General features: G+C 36.5%; 1 protein-coding gene across 6 annotated transcripts in view; it reads right to left on the bottom strand.

Annotated features, from left to right (window-relative positions):
* MARCHF10 (membrane associated ring-CH-type finger 10) overlaps positions 1-17,684 on the bottom strand; it is a 126,894-nt gene that overhangs the window by 49,272 nt on the left and 59,938 nt on the right. For 5 of the 6 annotated variants that reach the window (XM_039348184.1, XM_039348183.1, XM_039348180.1 and 2 more), the window contains 3 exons: positions 17,490-17,595; positions 17,091-17,243; positions 14,440-14,617 (listed from right to left, as the gene is read on the bottom strand). In XM_039348184.1, the coding sequence (XP_039204118.1) occupies positions 14,440-14,617; positions 17,091-17,243; positions 17,490-17,576 (418 nt within the window). In that variant the 5' untranslated portion in view covers positions 17,577-17,595. The remainder of the gene's footprint in view (positions 1-14,439; positions 14,618-17,090; positions 17,244-17,489; positions 17,596-17,684) is intronic. The other variant, XM_039348185.1, reaches the window with a different exon arrangement.

The raw sequence follows: 17,684 nt of genomic DNA, 5'->3' as shown, positions 1-17,684 counted from the left end.
CAGCCCTCCTGCCCTCCCAAGCCGGACCCCTTCATCTTCCCCCAGCCAGGACCTGCTGACCCCCACCCTCCTGCACCCACCCCATTCCGAGACTCCTACAGCCCCCCCACCATACCTCTTGCCCTCCCCAGCTTGGACCTCCAGCAATTCCATAACCAAGAGCTCCTACCCCCCACCTGCTGGGATCTCCTGCCCCCATCCCAGCCGACCCCCCCAAGCAGCCCACCCCAACCAAGGTGGAGAGAAGGCGAGGCAGAGAATTGGTTGTTAAATTATTTGAAACCCACCACTGCCCACAATCATGTCAAGGTAGTACTCACTGGAGATTATTATTATTACTATTACTATTATTATTAAATATAAATATTAAGTGCATATTATATCTGTTGTTATGCTTTCAATAGCATAGCTTAATAAAATTCATCAAATAAACTATTTTCTGGATTCATTCATGACATTTCTTTTTCTCTTTTTTATATATATTAACCAAAATCTAAACACCAGTAAAATATACCTTTGTAAGTGTTGAGTAGAAGTGTAATTCTGAAGTCATATTTTATGAATTTTCTCATATATTTTATTTGAAGCATGATTTATGCAATTCATATGCCTACTTGGAATATTATAAATTATACTGTAAAGATTTCATTGAGATTTGCCTCCAGATCTTAGATATATTTTATCTTAAATAATTATCTAAGACAACAAGCATTTTTCTCTTTGTTATTGTACTAAATCAAAACTCTGTTACAAGCTAAAAAGAAGGCTGAAAATACATAGTGAAACATGACATCACATTGTTATAAATTCAGGCCTCTTTTAACACTTGTTGGGGCTGTTCAGATTTTTTTTATTATTATAATTTTTATTAGTTTTTTACACAAACATAAGTTATTCAATAGTTGGTAAATAGTGTGGTGTCTGGGTTACATTTGTAAAAACAGTCCTTAACAATTAATTTCTATAGTCTGTATTTCATATATTAATTTTGTTTACTTTCCTCTTTCCCTAAAAACATCCTTTTTTGCAAACGTTGCGTTAATACAATTCTTGTTTTAATAACTGACAATTTAGTATATTTTTTTCCAATATTCCTAAAAAGTAATCATCATATTAATACATTTATTTTCTTTCCATTCATTTGGATTGCCTTATCATCAATCCTGTTACAGTCCTTATTTTAGTTTATTTCTCCCACCAAATTCTGAGTATTTTTACTGGTAGAAATTAGTTACATTTACGTTGACAGACTTGATTCTATTTTTTCCATATAAGCCATCTCACATTTTTGTTTTTCTTAAGTATTAAATATAAAAGTAAAAAGAGAGGGGAAGAGAAAAAAAATGAGAGAAAAAAGTAAAAAAAATACAAAAGAATAGAAGAAAGCAGTTGTAACAGAACAGAGAAAATAACATAGTACTTAAAATATATATCTCTCCTAGCTTAGTAGTATTTATTTTCTCGAATTTCTAATTCTTTTTAATCATAGTTAAAAATATATTTAATCTTTAAACATTCTGTTCAATAAATCTAGTCATCTAATCCCTTAACTCTAATTCAAAACATTTTATATGTATTAAATATATTTTTCTTGAATTCAGTCACCTTTAAATATCTAAAATATTTCATCCTTCTTACAGTGTTGCAATATTCCTAAACAATCATCATCATATTAATACATTCCTTTTCTTTAAAAAAAAGAAAATGAAAAAGAAGAGAGGAAAGCAATAATAAAAAAACATAAGAAATAATATAGTACTTAGAATATATATCCCTCCTAGATTAATTGTATTTATTTTCTTGGATTTCTTTTTTTTTATTGAAAAGTTTTATACAAGTTTTTAACAATATCCCCCCCTAAAATAACCCCCTCCCTCCCTCCCCCCCCTCACTTCCCAGAGTTGGTTACAGGGTTACAAATAAACAAGCAAATTCTAAATAAACTTATCCAACTATACAAATAACAAAATCAATAATATATTTTAACTCAAATACAAAAAAGGAAATTTTTTTTTAACAATATAAGCATTTCCAAATTGAGAACTAAAAATTATTCATAATCTGCATAATGCATTTTAAACCCATATCATATTTGGGTTTAAAATGCATATTTACTCTACATATAATTTATCCATCTTCACCTCGCTGAGGTGTATATTTCTTTTAAACAACCATTACCCATAATAAACACAAAATTTTCCCTCCAATATAACCTAACCAACAAACTTATGTTCAATAAAATTGGCTCTTTGCTTTTTACCCCTAAGAAAGTCTATTAATACCCTCCTACTTAAAAAGTTTCAGCAAACCATTCATCTTCTAAAATTCTCACCAACAGAGATCATTAGAATTTAAATTCTTTTACACATTTACCCATATCTCATAATTATTTTTCACTTTAAATTAAGAATTTATAATATATATATTCCCAAATATTTAAACTTTTCCACTAAATCAACACCTTCTATTATTCTTTTTCTTTATATCTACATACTACACAAATCATTCACTGTTCCTTTAAAACATACTAAATACAAATCATTCACTATTCCTTTAAAACATCTTCTATCTCAAAAAACTACTACAAAAGTTTGTCATTTCCTTTTCTTATTCCAACATCCATCTTCTGCTGTTCTTTTAATTTACGTCTATAGGCTGCACGAGTCATTCTCGGTTCCTTTAAAAAATCTTCTGTCTCAAGAGACTGCTGCAAAGGTTCAGCCTGTATGTCTCCTACATCCAATAGCATAGCACTTTCAACCGGCTGCTCTTCCAACTTTTCTTCTATTATCTCAGGTCGTAAAGATAATGGAGAGCCCACCTTCAAAACCGAAATGTAAAAATCTTTCACCTTTGACATTGTATTAAGTCTGTAATATATCCCCGCATAGTTCAGCACTATTCCAACCGGTATCTCCCATCTGAATCGAACTTGTCGTTTTTTGAGCTCATCAACCAAAAAAGCAAAATCCTTTCTTTTTCTAGGAATTTTTGAAGGTATTTCTTTTAAAATTATAACATTTTGAGCTGTAATTTGAAATCTCTGCTTATAAAAAGCCTGTAAAATTTCATTACGAAGTGATGTCCTAGAAAAATAAATAACCACATCTCGTGGCAAATTCCTCTCTCTCGCAAACCTAGAATTAACCCTAAAAACTTTTTCCATCTCTCTCAATATTTCTTCAGGCTCAGCCCCCAAAATGAAAGCTATATCTTTTACCACCACTTGTCTCAAATCCTCTTGCATATTTTCCTTCATTCCCCTTATTCTTAAAGCAAATTCCATGTTTCTGTATTGTAACATAGTAATTTTATCCTGTATTATTTCCACGTTGTTTTCCACTTTGTCAATTCGATCTTCCAGTTTTTCAAAATTTTCCACAACATCATCAATACGCTCATCCAGACGATCTATGTGACCAACAAACTTTTGAAACGTGAACACTATATCCTCTCTCAGTTTCATGAATTTATTTTCAAAAAAACCCTCCATCTCTTCTTTAATCTGTTGTGCCTTTTTTTCCAAGGCATCCTGTAAATCTTTAAGTATACATGCTGAAGACAATGAAGAAGGTGGTGGAAACTTAGACTTAGCTTGCTGAGCTGTCTGCATTACCGGGAAGATCGAGGCTTTAGAAGCAACAGAAGCTCCGAGACGCTTTGAAGCCATTTTATTTTTAAGACTACTTGTAAAAAGTCTGCTAAAATCTTATAAAATCAACAAATACCGCCCCCCAAAAAAAGAAAAAAGGAGAAGGGGAAAAAAGACAAAAGCCCCCTTAAAAGAAAAAAAGAAGATTCTTGCAATTTATACAAATACAAAATCTGTTACATTGTTCCAAATAGAAGTTCCGGTCCTTTCACTCAAAGAATCAACATCTCAGCGCCATTTTTCACCACTCTTAATTAAAAGAAGGAGAAGATAAGTTCTTTTCCAGAGTTAAAGTCTCGAAATAATCCTCATTTTAATCTCTCCTGGTCAGCTCTGTCTGCTTTAAATTTTACTCACAAATTCATTTTAAGCACAGATGTGGAAGCACCATCTAGCTTTGCCCTGGGAAAATCAGGGCAAAGGCATCCTGGAATGTGGAGAACACCCCAGACTCCATGGGAGCTCTCACCCTCTAACCACCAAAAAAGAAAACTTTGGGGTCTCGGGGAGCTCTACCACTATCTGAGGAAAGCTCACCTCCTCCCCTTCGCCCGGGGAGAAAGGGTCCAAGCTACGAGACAGCTGTTGCTCGCTGTCTCAGCTGGCTTTGACACATCCCAGGGCGGACGGCTGAAGAAAGCCGCCATCGCCGCAGCCGTCGCCACCGGAAGACATTTTCTCGAATTTCTTATTCTTCTTAACCATAGTTAAGAATATAGTTAATCTTTAGACATTCTGTTCAAATAAATCTAGTCATCTAGTCCCTTAACTCTAATTCACTTATATATATGTATATATGTATTTTTCTTGAATTCAATCACATTTAAGTATCTAAAACATTTCATCCCTCTTGGAATGGTGTGTTTCAAATTTTTTCAATTTCTTTAACCATATTCAAACACATCTTTCTTTTTTAAATATTCTCTCTGATATGTCCCATTATCTTTTTTTTAAATCTCTTTTCTTTGCCCCGAATCTTTCTTGATCCAAAGGCTTTCCCATACTATCATAGGTGTTCCTGTAGATGTAGAAAGTAAATCAATATCTCTGTCCTGCGCACTTGCACTCTTTTTTTCCATTAGAATCCCTTCTCTTGTCTTCCAATTTGTTTTGTGATGTTGAAGAATAAATTGTCTTTCCTTCCACTTGAATTAAGTCATACTTAATTTTGTAAAAGTCCATCTTTAAGCCTTTTCCCTCTGAATTATATTCCATCATCTCTGCTGTGTTCTCCTGAGGATTTTTTTGAAGTGAGCTGAAATTGGAGATAAGTTGACTTATACATTCAAAGTTGTTTTGTATTTCTTTATGGTTTAAGATCATTGTCCTTTGAATGGATTGCAGCATATCACATATTTCCTCTTGTAAAACATCCATTGTTTCTGTAAATATCACTTTCTCTGAACAGTATTTTAAGTTTTTAAAAGCCACAAATAAAAGTTTTTTAGCTCCTCATCCACCAGGTGTCAGTTTTGGATCATTTTTCAGTTTTCTTTTTCTCCCTAATGAGTTAAATTCACCGCTTCCAATAGCCAAAAGGTGGGGGAGAATTCCTCCCCTTTTTTCACTCTCGGAGGTATTTTTGCTTTTTGGGAGTTTTTTTTTTCCAGGAAGATAAATAGGATAGAGAACATTAGTTCTTGCCCAGCTTCAAACACACTGTTTACAATCAGTTTAGGTAGAGCTTCTTGACTTTCCGTTTGTTTACAGCTAGGGCTAGACAAGGAGTTAGCTAGCCTTTCTTCTGTTGGTTTCTGGGAGGCTTCTCCTGGACCGATTGGAGAGACCGCAGTCTCTCCTAGGTCCCTGGAAGTACCTTTCTTCAGTGCCACCTCTCCGGGGCAGCTTCTGGCCCATTTAGGGTCCCCAAACAAGAAGAAACTCAGCTGAAGAGTTCGGCATCCCGAGTCTCCCAGCCGATGACACTGCTGGCGGAAACAGGAAGTTTGGGGCTGTTCAGATTTTTAATGACTCCATATTAATTACCAAACAAGATTATATTTGAGGTTAATATTAAACCCTATAAACATTCAAGCAATTTAACAAAGAATATTCAAGACTAATGGCATACAAGGGAACACATAAAAAACTGTCTTTGGGAAATTGGCATATTATTCAATTCCTTGAGAGAAAGATGAAGCAAAACTTTGAGGTGGGGAATGTATGTGGTGGAGGGGGGAGAAGTTAAATGAACTGATTGACTTTACAGTGTATAGTTATAGAAGGAAATGGCAGAAAAATAAAAATCCTTGCTCTGAAAAACTTAGAATCTTTGGACTTTTGCCATAAAAAAAGGAAAATAAATTTACAAGATGTAATACATGCACACTAAGAAAAAACATCTTTTACACAAGTACTGGCTCATTTGAGAATGGAGAATCAAATGCAGATAATGTTTCTGGTTTGAAAACTGACAGAAGTAGAAAGAAAAAAAATAAGAATAATCTTTATTACAATTCTGACTGAATTGTTGATGTGTGCCCTAAGAAGACATGGCTTTCCCTCACCTTTTACCCATTGGATTATAATTTAGTATTTTTAAAATGGTTTTCTTTCTAAATCCATTAAATTACACCTTAATACCAATCTTTTCAACCTGTCTTCCAGTTGTTCCTCTTTAATCCCAGTCTTTTAAGAAAGAAATGGTGGACTGAGGACAACTCCATGAAAACCAGAGCCAATAATTGCAGCAGAATGAAGAGCGATAATTTCTCTCAGGAGAAAGAGTACTTCAGATCACCCACAAATTCTCCAGACAGCTGCTTCTTGTGAGGAGATTGCAAGACAGCAGTTTCCAATAAATTTACAACTCTTGGAGATGATGGAATATCGTTCTTGCTCAAACTACAGTCATGTTTGAAAGGACATTATATTTGTGTATATCGTTTTCTAATCACTTTCAGAAATTAATTGCTTTTCAGTTGTTATTCTTTGGATCAATAAGTTCTATTGCACCAGGCAAATTCCCTTCAATCCTTAGCAAAAGAAGTTTTAACTACATTTCAGAATTTTAAAAAAATTGAACAGGAAATAAACAGCAAAAGAGTAATTAAAACTTTGATTTTAGAAAGTCACAAGCAGACTAAGGGTCCAGGTAAATTTTAAAAAGATCTGAAATTAATTATAAATAATTCTTCCTGGAAATTGCTCTTATTTTGAACTTTTTGAAAACAATAATAAAATTTAAAAATTGTATATTAGAGGGAACCAACAGGAACTAAAGATTACAATTAAAGAAGAACATGTAAATTTGACTTACAATTGCAGAATGAAGCAAAATATTTTAACATTGGATATACTAAAGAAACAACATTTTTGAATAAAGACCCAGAAGATAAGTTTAGAAATGCCTACCTCTATAAATAGGCTATTTCTAAAAGATGTTATGGAAAAGAAGCATATTCTATCTGACAAAATAGCTGACTGAGTTAGAATGACTCAGAATGACATGAAAAAAGATGTTACACTGGACATACAAAAGAAATTGGCTAATGTCTTCATAATTAACAACATACTCAGAAAGAGGCCTGGAAAATTTTCCTACATTGAATTTATTAAAGAAGCTTATGAAAAGAGACAAAGAAAAAATGAAAAGAAATGAAGTTCTATGATGTTATTGTATTTGAAGGGATAAAGATTAAGATTGCTAGATATAAAAGGAAAGACTGTAAAGTTGCTTTGTATTTCCTTATATACCTTTGCTCCCTCATCCACCTGGCAGTGCTTGGGGCTTGCAACTTCCTGCTGGCTTCCGTATTAACCTAACTGTGAGAAGACAGCAGGAAGTTGCCTCACCTAATGACCAGGGCATTCATTTAACAAAAGCAACCATGACCACCTAGATTCTGTTATTAAGTGAAGTGGCCATAATTTAAAACCACATTTCTTAACAACAGTAATCCCAGTCCTAATTGCCAATTATTACCAGCCTTTAAAACTGCTAGATAAGTTTGATCATTAATAAATAAAAGATTAACCTTTGATCTAGAACCCACACAAGAAATTGATGTCATGGAATGATCCACATTTAAAGACAGTGGGAAATATCTGAAATGATTATGTCAAATATAAGATAATACTTTGTAACATCTATTTTGCTATATATATATATATATATATATATATATATATATATATATATATATATATACACACAACTGAAAAAGGTATTTACAAAACAATATGGCTCAAATGCTTTAGAAATATCAGAGAAATCTGAAAGAGAGATATCTGAAATCTTAGAATCCTTCAGAGATGCAGAGCTTTAAATGAAATCAACAATTCAATTTTATATAGAATTAAAAGAGAGAATGAATATTAGTATTTGTTATATACCTGACCAATGAAATACTACAAATATCAGAAAAATGTACTTATGATTTAAGAATGATATTAATTTATCAGAAATATAATTGGGTGTCTATTGAAAAGAGGATTTTCAAAAGGTTGGGCATCAGATTTTCTATGTTGTGGTTGCACGTAATTTGAGGGCACTTTAATTGTTTGGCCTTACCTAGCCATTAGCATATGATCCAAATCATAGCATATAATACAATTTTGAATAAATATAAGATGTAAATATATTAAATTATATTCTTAAAGTATAAAAATTGTCATTTTGTGGAAGCTTTGGCTTTACTGAACCTGGTGCTTGACAAAGAAGATACTCTTACATAAATTGATACTAAGAAATGGATTCCAATTATGGATGTTATTTATTTTTGAAAAGTCTTTGTGGTTCAAAAATGTAAAGATGAAATGATGTATTTCATCCTTGAAATGAATGATTTGGCTAACCATGGATAACGATCAACTTGTTCCTGAACATGTGGATCTGTAAATGGACCTCAAGAAAATAAAAATACTGGGATTTGGGGTCTAAGTCACAGGACTTTTAAAGTATCAATTTCTCCCAACTTTATTTGTATCATCCTGTTTCAATTAGTTGGCAACAGGAGGTCAACTGAACTGGCCAAATAAAGAGTATTTTCCCTTAATTGTTTTTATATATTTTTGTAAGAACTTTAATCTTTAGCAAAATTTGAAATAGCATTTTGTTTCTAACTGGATGATGATGATGGTGATGATTATGATTGCCATTATTATTACTACCTTTAATACCAACTAACAAGAACATCTGTCTATCTTAGGTGGACTCAAAAGATGAAAAAATGCCATATCCATTCTAAACATCTGGATAACTATGTAACCAACCATAATAGCTATTCTGAGATCTCCCTCTCTAACATATTTCATTCCAAGCCAGCCTTTATCATCTAGGTCTTTCTCACCTTTTTAATATGTCCAAGTGTGTACCTTTACAATCTAATTTGAGTTATTCTTGCATTTCCAAAATATATTAAGAATAGTTATTTATATTTAGAGATGAGCTGGCTCTCTATGGATGTCAGAGGTTGTATGCTTCTTTAATCTAAAGCCAGTTAATTTTTTCCCAATGGGTTTGGATCCAGTGTAAAAACCAGACAACATTAAATCAGCCTGGCTAAACAGTTCTTAACAAAGTCCACTCCCTAGGATTCTCTTCAGAGACCTTCTACCCACTAAGCTATGAAAACACCAAAATGTCTTTGGGTAACATATCTGCAACCTTGTTGTTCACATCAGCCTAAGTCTGGTTCAAAGCATTACAGTTCATGGGATTTTTTTTTCAAAAGAATATGTGCCAGCTTCTACTCCATCACATTTCTGAAATTTCATTAGGTCTTTGGGCATGTTGGATATATTGCCCTCTGCCACTTTGCTAAAGTAGTGTAAAAATACTACACCAGTGCATATGTCCCCAAGCTTTTTATACTCTCTGTAAGAAATTTTGGATAAGTTTCATCTTCTATCCTATGCTGAATAAATTTTCTAGTAGAAAACATGGCTTCTTTTTATTGCTTCTTTTGTCTCACTGAGATCCATACATATCCTCCTGGACTGCTCAGTTTTGTGCTTCCATATGTATCATTCATCTTTCCTTGTGATTTAAGAACTGTATTGTTTTTTAATTTTATCATTTTGCACTTAAAGGTACATATATATGTAAGGTGTGTAGTTGGTGTATGCATGTGCACAGATGTGCATAGTTGTACTTCACTTCTAGTCGCATGACTTAATAAAGACCAAAAAAGACATTTGTTTCAACATAAACTATTTTCAATAATAATAATAAAGTTGAAAGGGACCTTGGAGGTCATCGAGTCCAACCCCCTGCTCAGGCAGAAAACCCTACACCATTTCGGACAAATGGCTGTCCAGTCTTTTCTTAAAAACTTCCAGAGTTGGAGTATTCACCACTTCTGGAGGCAGGTTGTTCCACTGGTTAATTGTTCTAACTGTCAGGAAGTTTCTCCTTAGTTCTAGGTTGCTTCTCTCCTTGATTAGTTTCCACCCGTTGCTTCTTGTCCTGCCTTCAGGTGCTTTGGAAAATAGCTTCACCAAGCCTTAAGGACAAATGCATATAAAGTCAAAATTGAGAAGACAGCAACAGACAGTAAGTGCCGCCTATGCAAAGAAGCTGAAGAAACAGTGGACCACTTGGTATGCTGTTGCAAGAAGATTGCACATACTGACTATAAGCAGCGGCATGACAAAGTAGCAACAATGGTGCATTGGAAGATCTGCAAAAAATATCATTTGCCTGTAAGCAAAAACTGGTGGGATCATAAAATAGAGAAAGTCATAGAAAATGATCAAATTAAACTGCTCTGGACTTCAGAATTCAAACAGACAAGCACCTGCAACATAACACCCCAGACTTAACAATTGTCCATAAGAAAGACAAAAAAGTCTGGATAGTGGACGTGGCAGTGCCTGGAGACAGCAGAATAGACGAGAAAGAACTGGAGAAGATAACAAAATACAAAGACCTACAAATAGAAATAGAAAGACTGTGGCAAAAGCAAGCAAGGGTAGTATCAATAGTAATAGGCTCCTTGGGAGCACCACTTGAACACCATTGGCATTGACAAATTCACTATTAGTCAATTGCAAAAGGTGGCCTTACTAGGAACTGCTTCCATCCTGCGACGATACCTGTAATACCATCAAACATCCACATCTGCCTATCCCAGGTCCTGAGTAAGGACTTGATAGGTAGACAAAATGCCAAATCCAGTCTGAACATCTGGCTGACTGTGCGATGATCCATAATAATAAGTTGAAAGGGACATGGAGGTCATCGAGTCCAACCCCCTGCTCAGGCAGGAAACCCTACACCATTTCAGACAAATGGCTGTCCAGTCTTTTCTTAAAAACTTCCAGAGTTGGAGTATTCACCACTTCTGGAGGCAGGTTGTTCCACTGGTTAATTTTTCTAACTGTCAGGAAGTTTCTCCTTAATTCTAGGTTGCTTCTCTCTTTGATTAGTTTCCATCTGTTGCTTCTTGTCCTGCCTTCAGGTGCTTTGGAAAATAGCTTCACTCCCTCTTCTTTGTGGCAGCTCCTGAGATATTGGAACATATCTCCTCTCGTCCTTCTCTTCATTAAACTAGACATACCCAATTCCAGCAACTGTTCCTTATATGTTTTAGCCTCCAGTCCCCTAATCATCTTTGTTGCTCTTCTCTGTACTCTTTCTAGAGTCTCAGCATCTTTTTTTCTTAAGGTTTCTTGTCAAAGATCAACTTAAGAGGAAACGAAAAATCCTGGTACATCTGTATTACACTGTGGTCAAATGAATTGAGAAAACATACAGGTCTAGACTGGAGAGAAGTAATCCTCTTCAATTGTCACTGTCAGGAACTAAAAAGGTATTTTGCATTAACCACAACTAGATATCACCTTTGCTGGAACCAGTGCTACCTGTGGCTGTGCCTGTTTTCAACAAAGAAATTTATTTTGTATAATTAGGTAAGAAACCCTAGAAGATAACACCTCTGAAACCATTTTGGAAAACAGCCAGGAAGAGGACATTTTCATCCTATCTTCTCCTATAGAACCGGCAAATGACACTTGTTAGTTAATATCCACTAAGGCAAAAAGAAACAACCATGCGTAAACACAGAATAAAAAAAGCACACACCAAAAAGCTTGACAGCTGTTGTGTTTACTTGGATAAAATGAAATGCATATTGGTGTGGGATTAGATTTAAATTTAAAGGCTTAGAATTTATACAAAGTATTGCTATATAGCTTACTAATCACTATTTTGTATATGATTTCAATATTTTTTCTTTTTTGGAGTATGTTTCATTTTTTTGCTAGCTTCTGACTAAAGCAATAAATGTCTTTCTGCTCTTAAATGAATTTTAGCTCAGGATTTTTCTTTAGTGCGGGCATTAACTAATCCATATATTGTACTGGAAAAGAATTGCAATAAAGCCCATTGGACTCCATTGCAAGCTTCTCACATGAAATTGTTTGTTGTTGTTATTAGTTGCGAAGTCATGTCCGACCCATTGCGACTCCATGGACAACGTTCCTCCAGGCCTTCCTGTCCTCTACCATCTTCTGGAGTCCATTTAAGCTCACACCTACTGCTTCAGTGACTCCATCCAGCCACCTCATTCTCTGTCGTCCCCTTCTTCTATTGCCCTCAATCTTTCCCAGCATTAGGCTCTTCTCCAGTGAGTCCTTCCTTCTCATTAGGTGGCCAAAGTACTTGAGTTTCAACTTCAGGATCTGGCCTTCTAAAGAGCAGTCGGGGTTGATCTCTTCTAGGACTGACCGGTTTGAACACCTTGCAGTCCAAGGGACTCGCAAGAGTCTTCTCCAGCACCATAGTTCAAAGGCCTCAATTCTTTGGCGCTCAGCCTTTCTTATGGTCCAACTTTCACAGCCATACATTGCAACTAGGAAAACCATGGCCTGGACTATACGCACTTTTGTTGGCAGGGTGATGTCTCTGCTTTTTAGTATGCTGTCTAGATTTGCCATAGCTTTCCTCCCCAGGAGCAAGCGTCTTTTAATTTCTTGGCTGCAGTCCCCATCTGAGGTGATCTCGGAGCCCAGAAAAATAAAATCTGTCACTACCTCCATTTCTTCCCCATCTATTTGCCAGGAATTGAGAGGGCCGGATGCCATGATTTTGGTTTTCTTAATGTTGAGTTTCAAGCCAACTTTTGCACTCTCCTTATTCGCCCGCATCAAGAGGCTCTTTAGTTCCTCTTCACTTTCTGCCATTAGAGTGATATCATCTGCAAATCTTAGGTTGTTGATATTTCTCCCGGCAATCTTAATTCCAATTTTTGATTCATCTAGCCCTGCCTTTCTCATGATGTGCTCTGCATATAAGTTAAATAGGCAGGGCGACAGAATACAGCCTTGCCAGACTCCTTTTCCAATTTTGAACCAATCAGTGGTTCCGTGTTCGGTTCTCACTGTTGCTTCTTGACCCGCATATAGGTTTCTCAAGAGACAAATGAGATGGTCTGGTACTCCCATCTCTTTAAGAACTTGCCACAATTTGTTGTGATCCACACAATCAAAGGCTTTAGCATAGTCAATGAAGCAGAAGTAGATGTTTTTGTGGAACTCCCTAGCTTTCTCCATGATCCAGCGTATGTTGGCAATTTGATCTCTAGTTCCTCTGCCTCTTCGAAATCCTCCCTGTACTTCTGGAAGTTCTCGATCCTCTTATTGCTGGAGTCTAGCTTGTAGGATTTTAAGCATAACTTTACTTGGATGTGAAATGAGTGCAATGGTGCGATAGTTTGAACATTCTTTGGCATTGCCTTTTTTTGGAATTGGAATGTAAACTGACCTTTTCCAATCCTGTGGCCACTGTTGAGTTTTACAAAATGCTCTGGCCCACAAAGAATAAAGTGGGCTTTTGGGAAGAGGTGAATTGTCTATCTACCTCAATCTGACAATGGTTTTCAACGATTAGTATGTAAAACATAGAGAGACGAGAGGAAAACAAGGAAGATGCCATGCATACTGTTATAGTCCTAATTGTGTCCATTCCCCACCCCCCACTTATAATTTAAGTTTTTTAAGCAGTTGATAATTTAAGAAGGCACCTGATCTCTTATCCTGTGGCAGATGAATTTGGTCAGAAGGATGATGTCGAAGACTTGGGTCCAGAGCCACTTGTCTAAAAAGTCTTAGGTGCAGTTGTGATAAAATTCTCATTGTTGTTACCAAATTATAATGAATGTGATATAAATATAAAAATATCAAATACATCCATGTAGAGTAATCATATTAACTATATTTAAATTTACATTTAGTATGAGAATGTCTGTATAATTAAAGATTATTTTGACTTATTCAACTCTCCAATATTACCATGAGATTAGAATTGTTGCAGTGAGAAAAGTATTAAATGCATGGGGAATACTTATATTCAGATTATGCATGTAATATTTTTTGTTTTGAAAGTTTTTCAAATCTTCATTCTGAAAGAGATTGCATAACTTACAGTAAGGAGGGCAGTACTTTATATATTTAGCACAGTTCAACAAGAATTTTTAAGGAATGTGTATCTGACTGTTTTCTCTAGGATAATAGTCTATATGACTACTTTTTATCAGACGACTCTTTTAGTACATGAGCTGCTTCTCTACTCTTTTGTACATTATATAACTCACAGTGTCTAACTCTAACTTATTAGTTTCCTTTGTTTTGCTTGTTTTTACACTTATTGCCTATTGCCCTATTGCCAATAGTCTATTAAAACTATAGATTTTGAGAATAAATGTTTCTTTTGATGAATCAATGATTTTGGCCCTAGAATGTATTACTTGTAAACCATCTCTCCCCCAATTCCTTAATTTAAAAATCTCTTCAGTTCCAATCCTGTGCATTACAACTTATTTTCCTGAATATTTTTCCATACATACCTTGCATATCTTTTTTGGGGCCAGACCCACTTTTTTCATTTTTTTTCATGCATGAGCTTGATTTTTGCTTCTGTTTAACAGATGTTTTGTCAATGGCAGGAAATTTAGCTTCTGATTTATTCCCATGAGATTTTACATTTGATTTTGGATCACTTCCAGAAATTTCATCGGATGGGATCTGGTAATTTGAAAAGAAATGCTTAACTATTAGCCATAAAATTAATTTTAATATGCCATATATTAGGAAAATTACTTCCTCTTTAGAGGAATTTCTTCCTTTAATTTTCAATGTTAAGTCTTTCTGTCAGGATTATGGCTGGAAAAATTAAGCTTCTTTTCCTCAAATGAGGAAATTTCCTACCTCTGCTTCTATTAATATTAATCATTTGGCTCAAAATTATTTTTTATCCTTGTTTATGAAACTAAGCTGGTAGTTTCAAATGCCTCAGTCTCCAATGTGGCATCCAAATACATCATCCACTAATTTTACCACTGAGGCTCATGTGATTAAACCCTACTATTTTTTTTAAAGATTCTTTGAAGCAAAAATATTAAATTGGAATGTAGCATGCTATAATGATAAAGCACCAATTTAATTTCCAAGAATGTCTTTGGAACCCATGTAGATACCAGAAGCATTCTTAGAAAATAAATAAAGTAGCAGCTGCAACCTATTTATTTAGAAATGTGCCCACATGCCCAGAAATAAAGGTGTGCTAAAACAATAGACACAGAGGTGGGATTCATCCGGTTTGTACCGGTTCGGTAGAACCGGTACCTACTTTTTTTGAGTTTGGCAGAAACCTCCCACCGCCCAATTGTGCAAATTGAGAACATTAATAATTATCAGGTTCACCTAACCTACAAAGGTACTTTTTCCTAATTTCTGGCAACTGCGGGGTGGGATAACAGGAAAACCCATCTCCCAAGGCTGGGCAAAAGATAATTTCACAAGTTGCCTCCATAGTCTGCCCTTCTGATGGGTGCAGCCGCTACCTCGAGTGGTGCTCTGCACAGCTGGTCAACGTATCTCTATGGCTTCCGCTTTCACTTTTCCTGTTTCCGGTCTCTCCTTACTTCAGCGGTAGCAGGGCCTGTGGGGCGATGGTGGCTCTATATGGTCTCTATATTCGGGTGAAGGTGACTGAGCTGGAGCCCATGGAAGTGGAGGAGGGAGAGCTATTGCTTCAGACTGGAGCCCCCATTACCCCCTCGTCTCTACTATGGCATCAGCAGAGGAACTAGCTGTGCCAATAGGGCACTCGCTGAGGCAGCTGCTGCCCGTTACGGAGCCAGGAAACAGGCCAGGTGGGGGGGACTGCCAGTGCCTCTGCCATGAGGCGAAGCTGCTGGAGGAAGGGGGATCGGACCCACATACTCCATTTCACAATATCCTGCCGCAGCTTCTTATGCTGCCTCACTGGTGCTGCAGCAAAATGCCACATCCCCGTGATGTGGCGGCATGCCAAAAGTGGCCGCCACACCAGTGGGGCTGGTTCCCAGGGCTGTTTCCCTGGCTCCGTTACCAGTAGCAGTTGCCTCAGCGAGCTCCCCACCGGCATGGCTAGTTCCTCTGCTGATGCCATAGCAGAGGTGAGGGGGTAGCGGGGACTCCAGTCTGAAGCAATAGCTCGCCCTCTTCCATTTCCATGGGCTCTGGCTCAGTTGCCTTCACTGAAATACGGAGGCCCTGTAGAGCCGCCATCACCCCACAGGCCCCACTACCTGCCGAAGGATTTCTTCTTTATTTCTTTTTTCAGTTTATAAGCCAGTGGTGGTGAACCTGTGGCACGCGTGCCAGAGGCGGCACCCCGAGCCCTCTCTATGGGCACGTGTACCATTGCCCCAGCACAGTTCGCTAGAGTAGCGAGCATGAGGCGTTTGGAAGTGACAGGGCAGGAAGTGAGTGAGCAAGCGGTGTTGGCCCTCCCAGGGATGCCCCGGAGATGGCGAGGGACTGGCCCCGGCCACGCTCACCCAGTCTGACGTAACCACTGCAGCCATGCCCACCCAGTGGGCCACGATCCCCCCCGAGGGCACCACAATGCTGATGCAGCCCTGGCACTTTGTGATAAATAAGTAGGTTTTGGGTTGCAGTTTGGGCACTCGGTCTCTAAAAGCTTCGCCATCACTGTTATAAGCCAACCATCTTCCCGGCTTATCTGCATTTTCGAAAAAGTTTTGTTTTACTCTTTTAATCTGTTGGGAAAATATGTTATCTTTACTTAACTTTCTATTAAACAAGCGATCTTATTTTCAGAAAAGAGAAGAAAGCTCCTGTAGCAATACTCTTAGAACACTGAATGGGCTCTAGTAAATTTCACAAAGAAAAATTTCCAAAACATTTTTGCTCTTGTTATTCCATCCTCCTTGGTGCTACCTTTCAGCTCCAATTCTCAGCAAGAATGTTACAAGACCTAAAGAGAATGAAATGTTTGTTGAATTGGAAAAAAAAAAACCTGATTCTTCAAGAGTTCTGGTCTTCAACCTTCACAATAATTCTAAGATGTACAGTAATATGAACTGCTGTGCTCTAGAATTAAAAAAAATACATTGACAGCTGATACACCTGGATTATGAATTTTTAAAAGTTTCTTGAGTTTTTATCAGAATATTTTTCTACTTCACATTTAAAGTTAGCAAATACTTGCCTGTCTATTAACAGGAAGTCTTGAAATCCATGGCCTTTCATATCTACGCACTGGAGAAATAGATGATAAACTTCTCTGCCTCAGTTCTTGTCTGCTGTGTTCTTGTTTTTTATCAGACTGGTCTTTAATGTGCTCTTGTTTTCTCAGGCAAGCCTAATAAATAAGGCATGTGTCTATTTTAAATGAGTTGCATATGAAGGCTTACATTCAAACAATAGCTAATGGAATTTGGCTACACATCCATAATACCCTCTGCCAATTTTCCACAATCAGTAGATCTCCAGATTTCTAGAAGTATATGTCCTAGTATCCCCAGCCAACAATATTTAATTTGGGGAAGACTACTTCTGCTTCATGTTCTTTGTAAGAAAATCAAGATACTGAAATATAATGTATTACCTGATACTCTGAATCCATCTTGTGCTGCATCTCTCTTAGGTATTGAGCATCACTGATAAACTTCTGTCTTTCCTTTGCTTCATACATGGCAATATTTCAGGAAAACCTATATAAAAATATATTCCAATTACATCTTTATTGCAGTCACAGACCAGCATAAGAAAGGTAGGATACAGTCATTTAAAAAGGATAATG

Source organism: Crotalus tigris, unplaced genomic scaffold (assembly GCF_016545835.1).
Source record: "Crotalus tigris isolate CLP2741 ecotype Arizona unplaced genomic scaffold, ASM1654583v1 scf7180000018124.1459596, whole genome shotgun sequence".
Lineage (NCBI taxonomy): Eukaryota > Metazoa > Chordata > Lepidosauria > Squamata > Viperidae > Crotalus > Crotalus tigris.
Note: the sequence above shows the minus strand (reverse complement) of the source record. Positions and strands in the feature narration are given on the sequence as shown.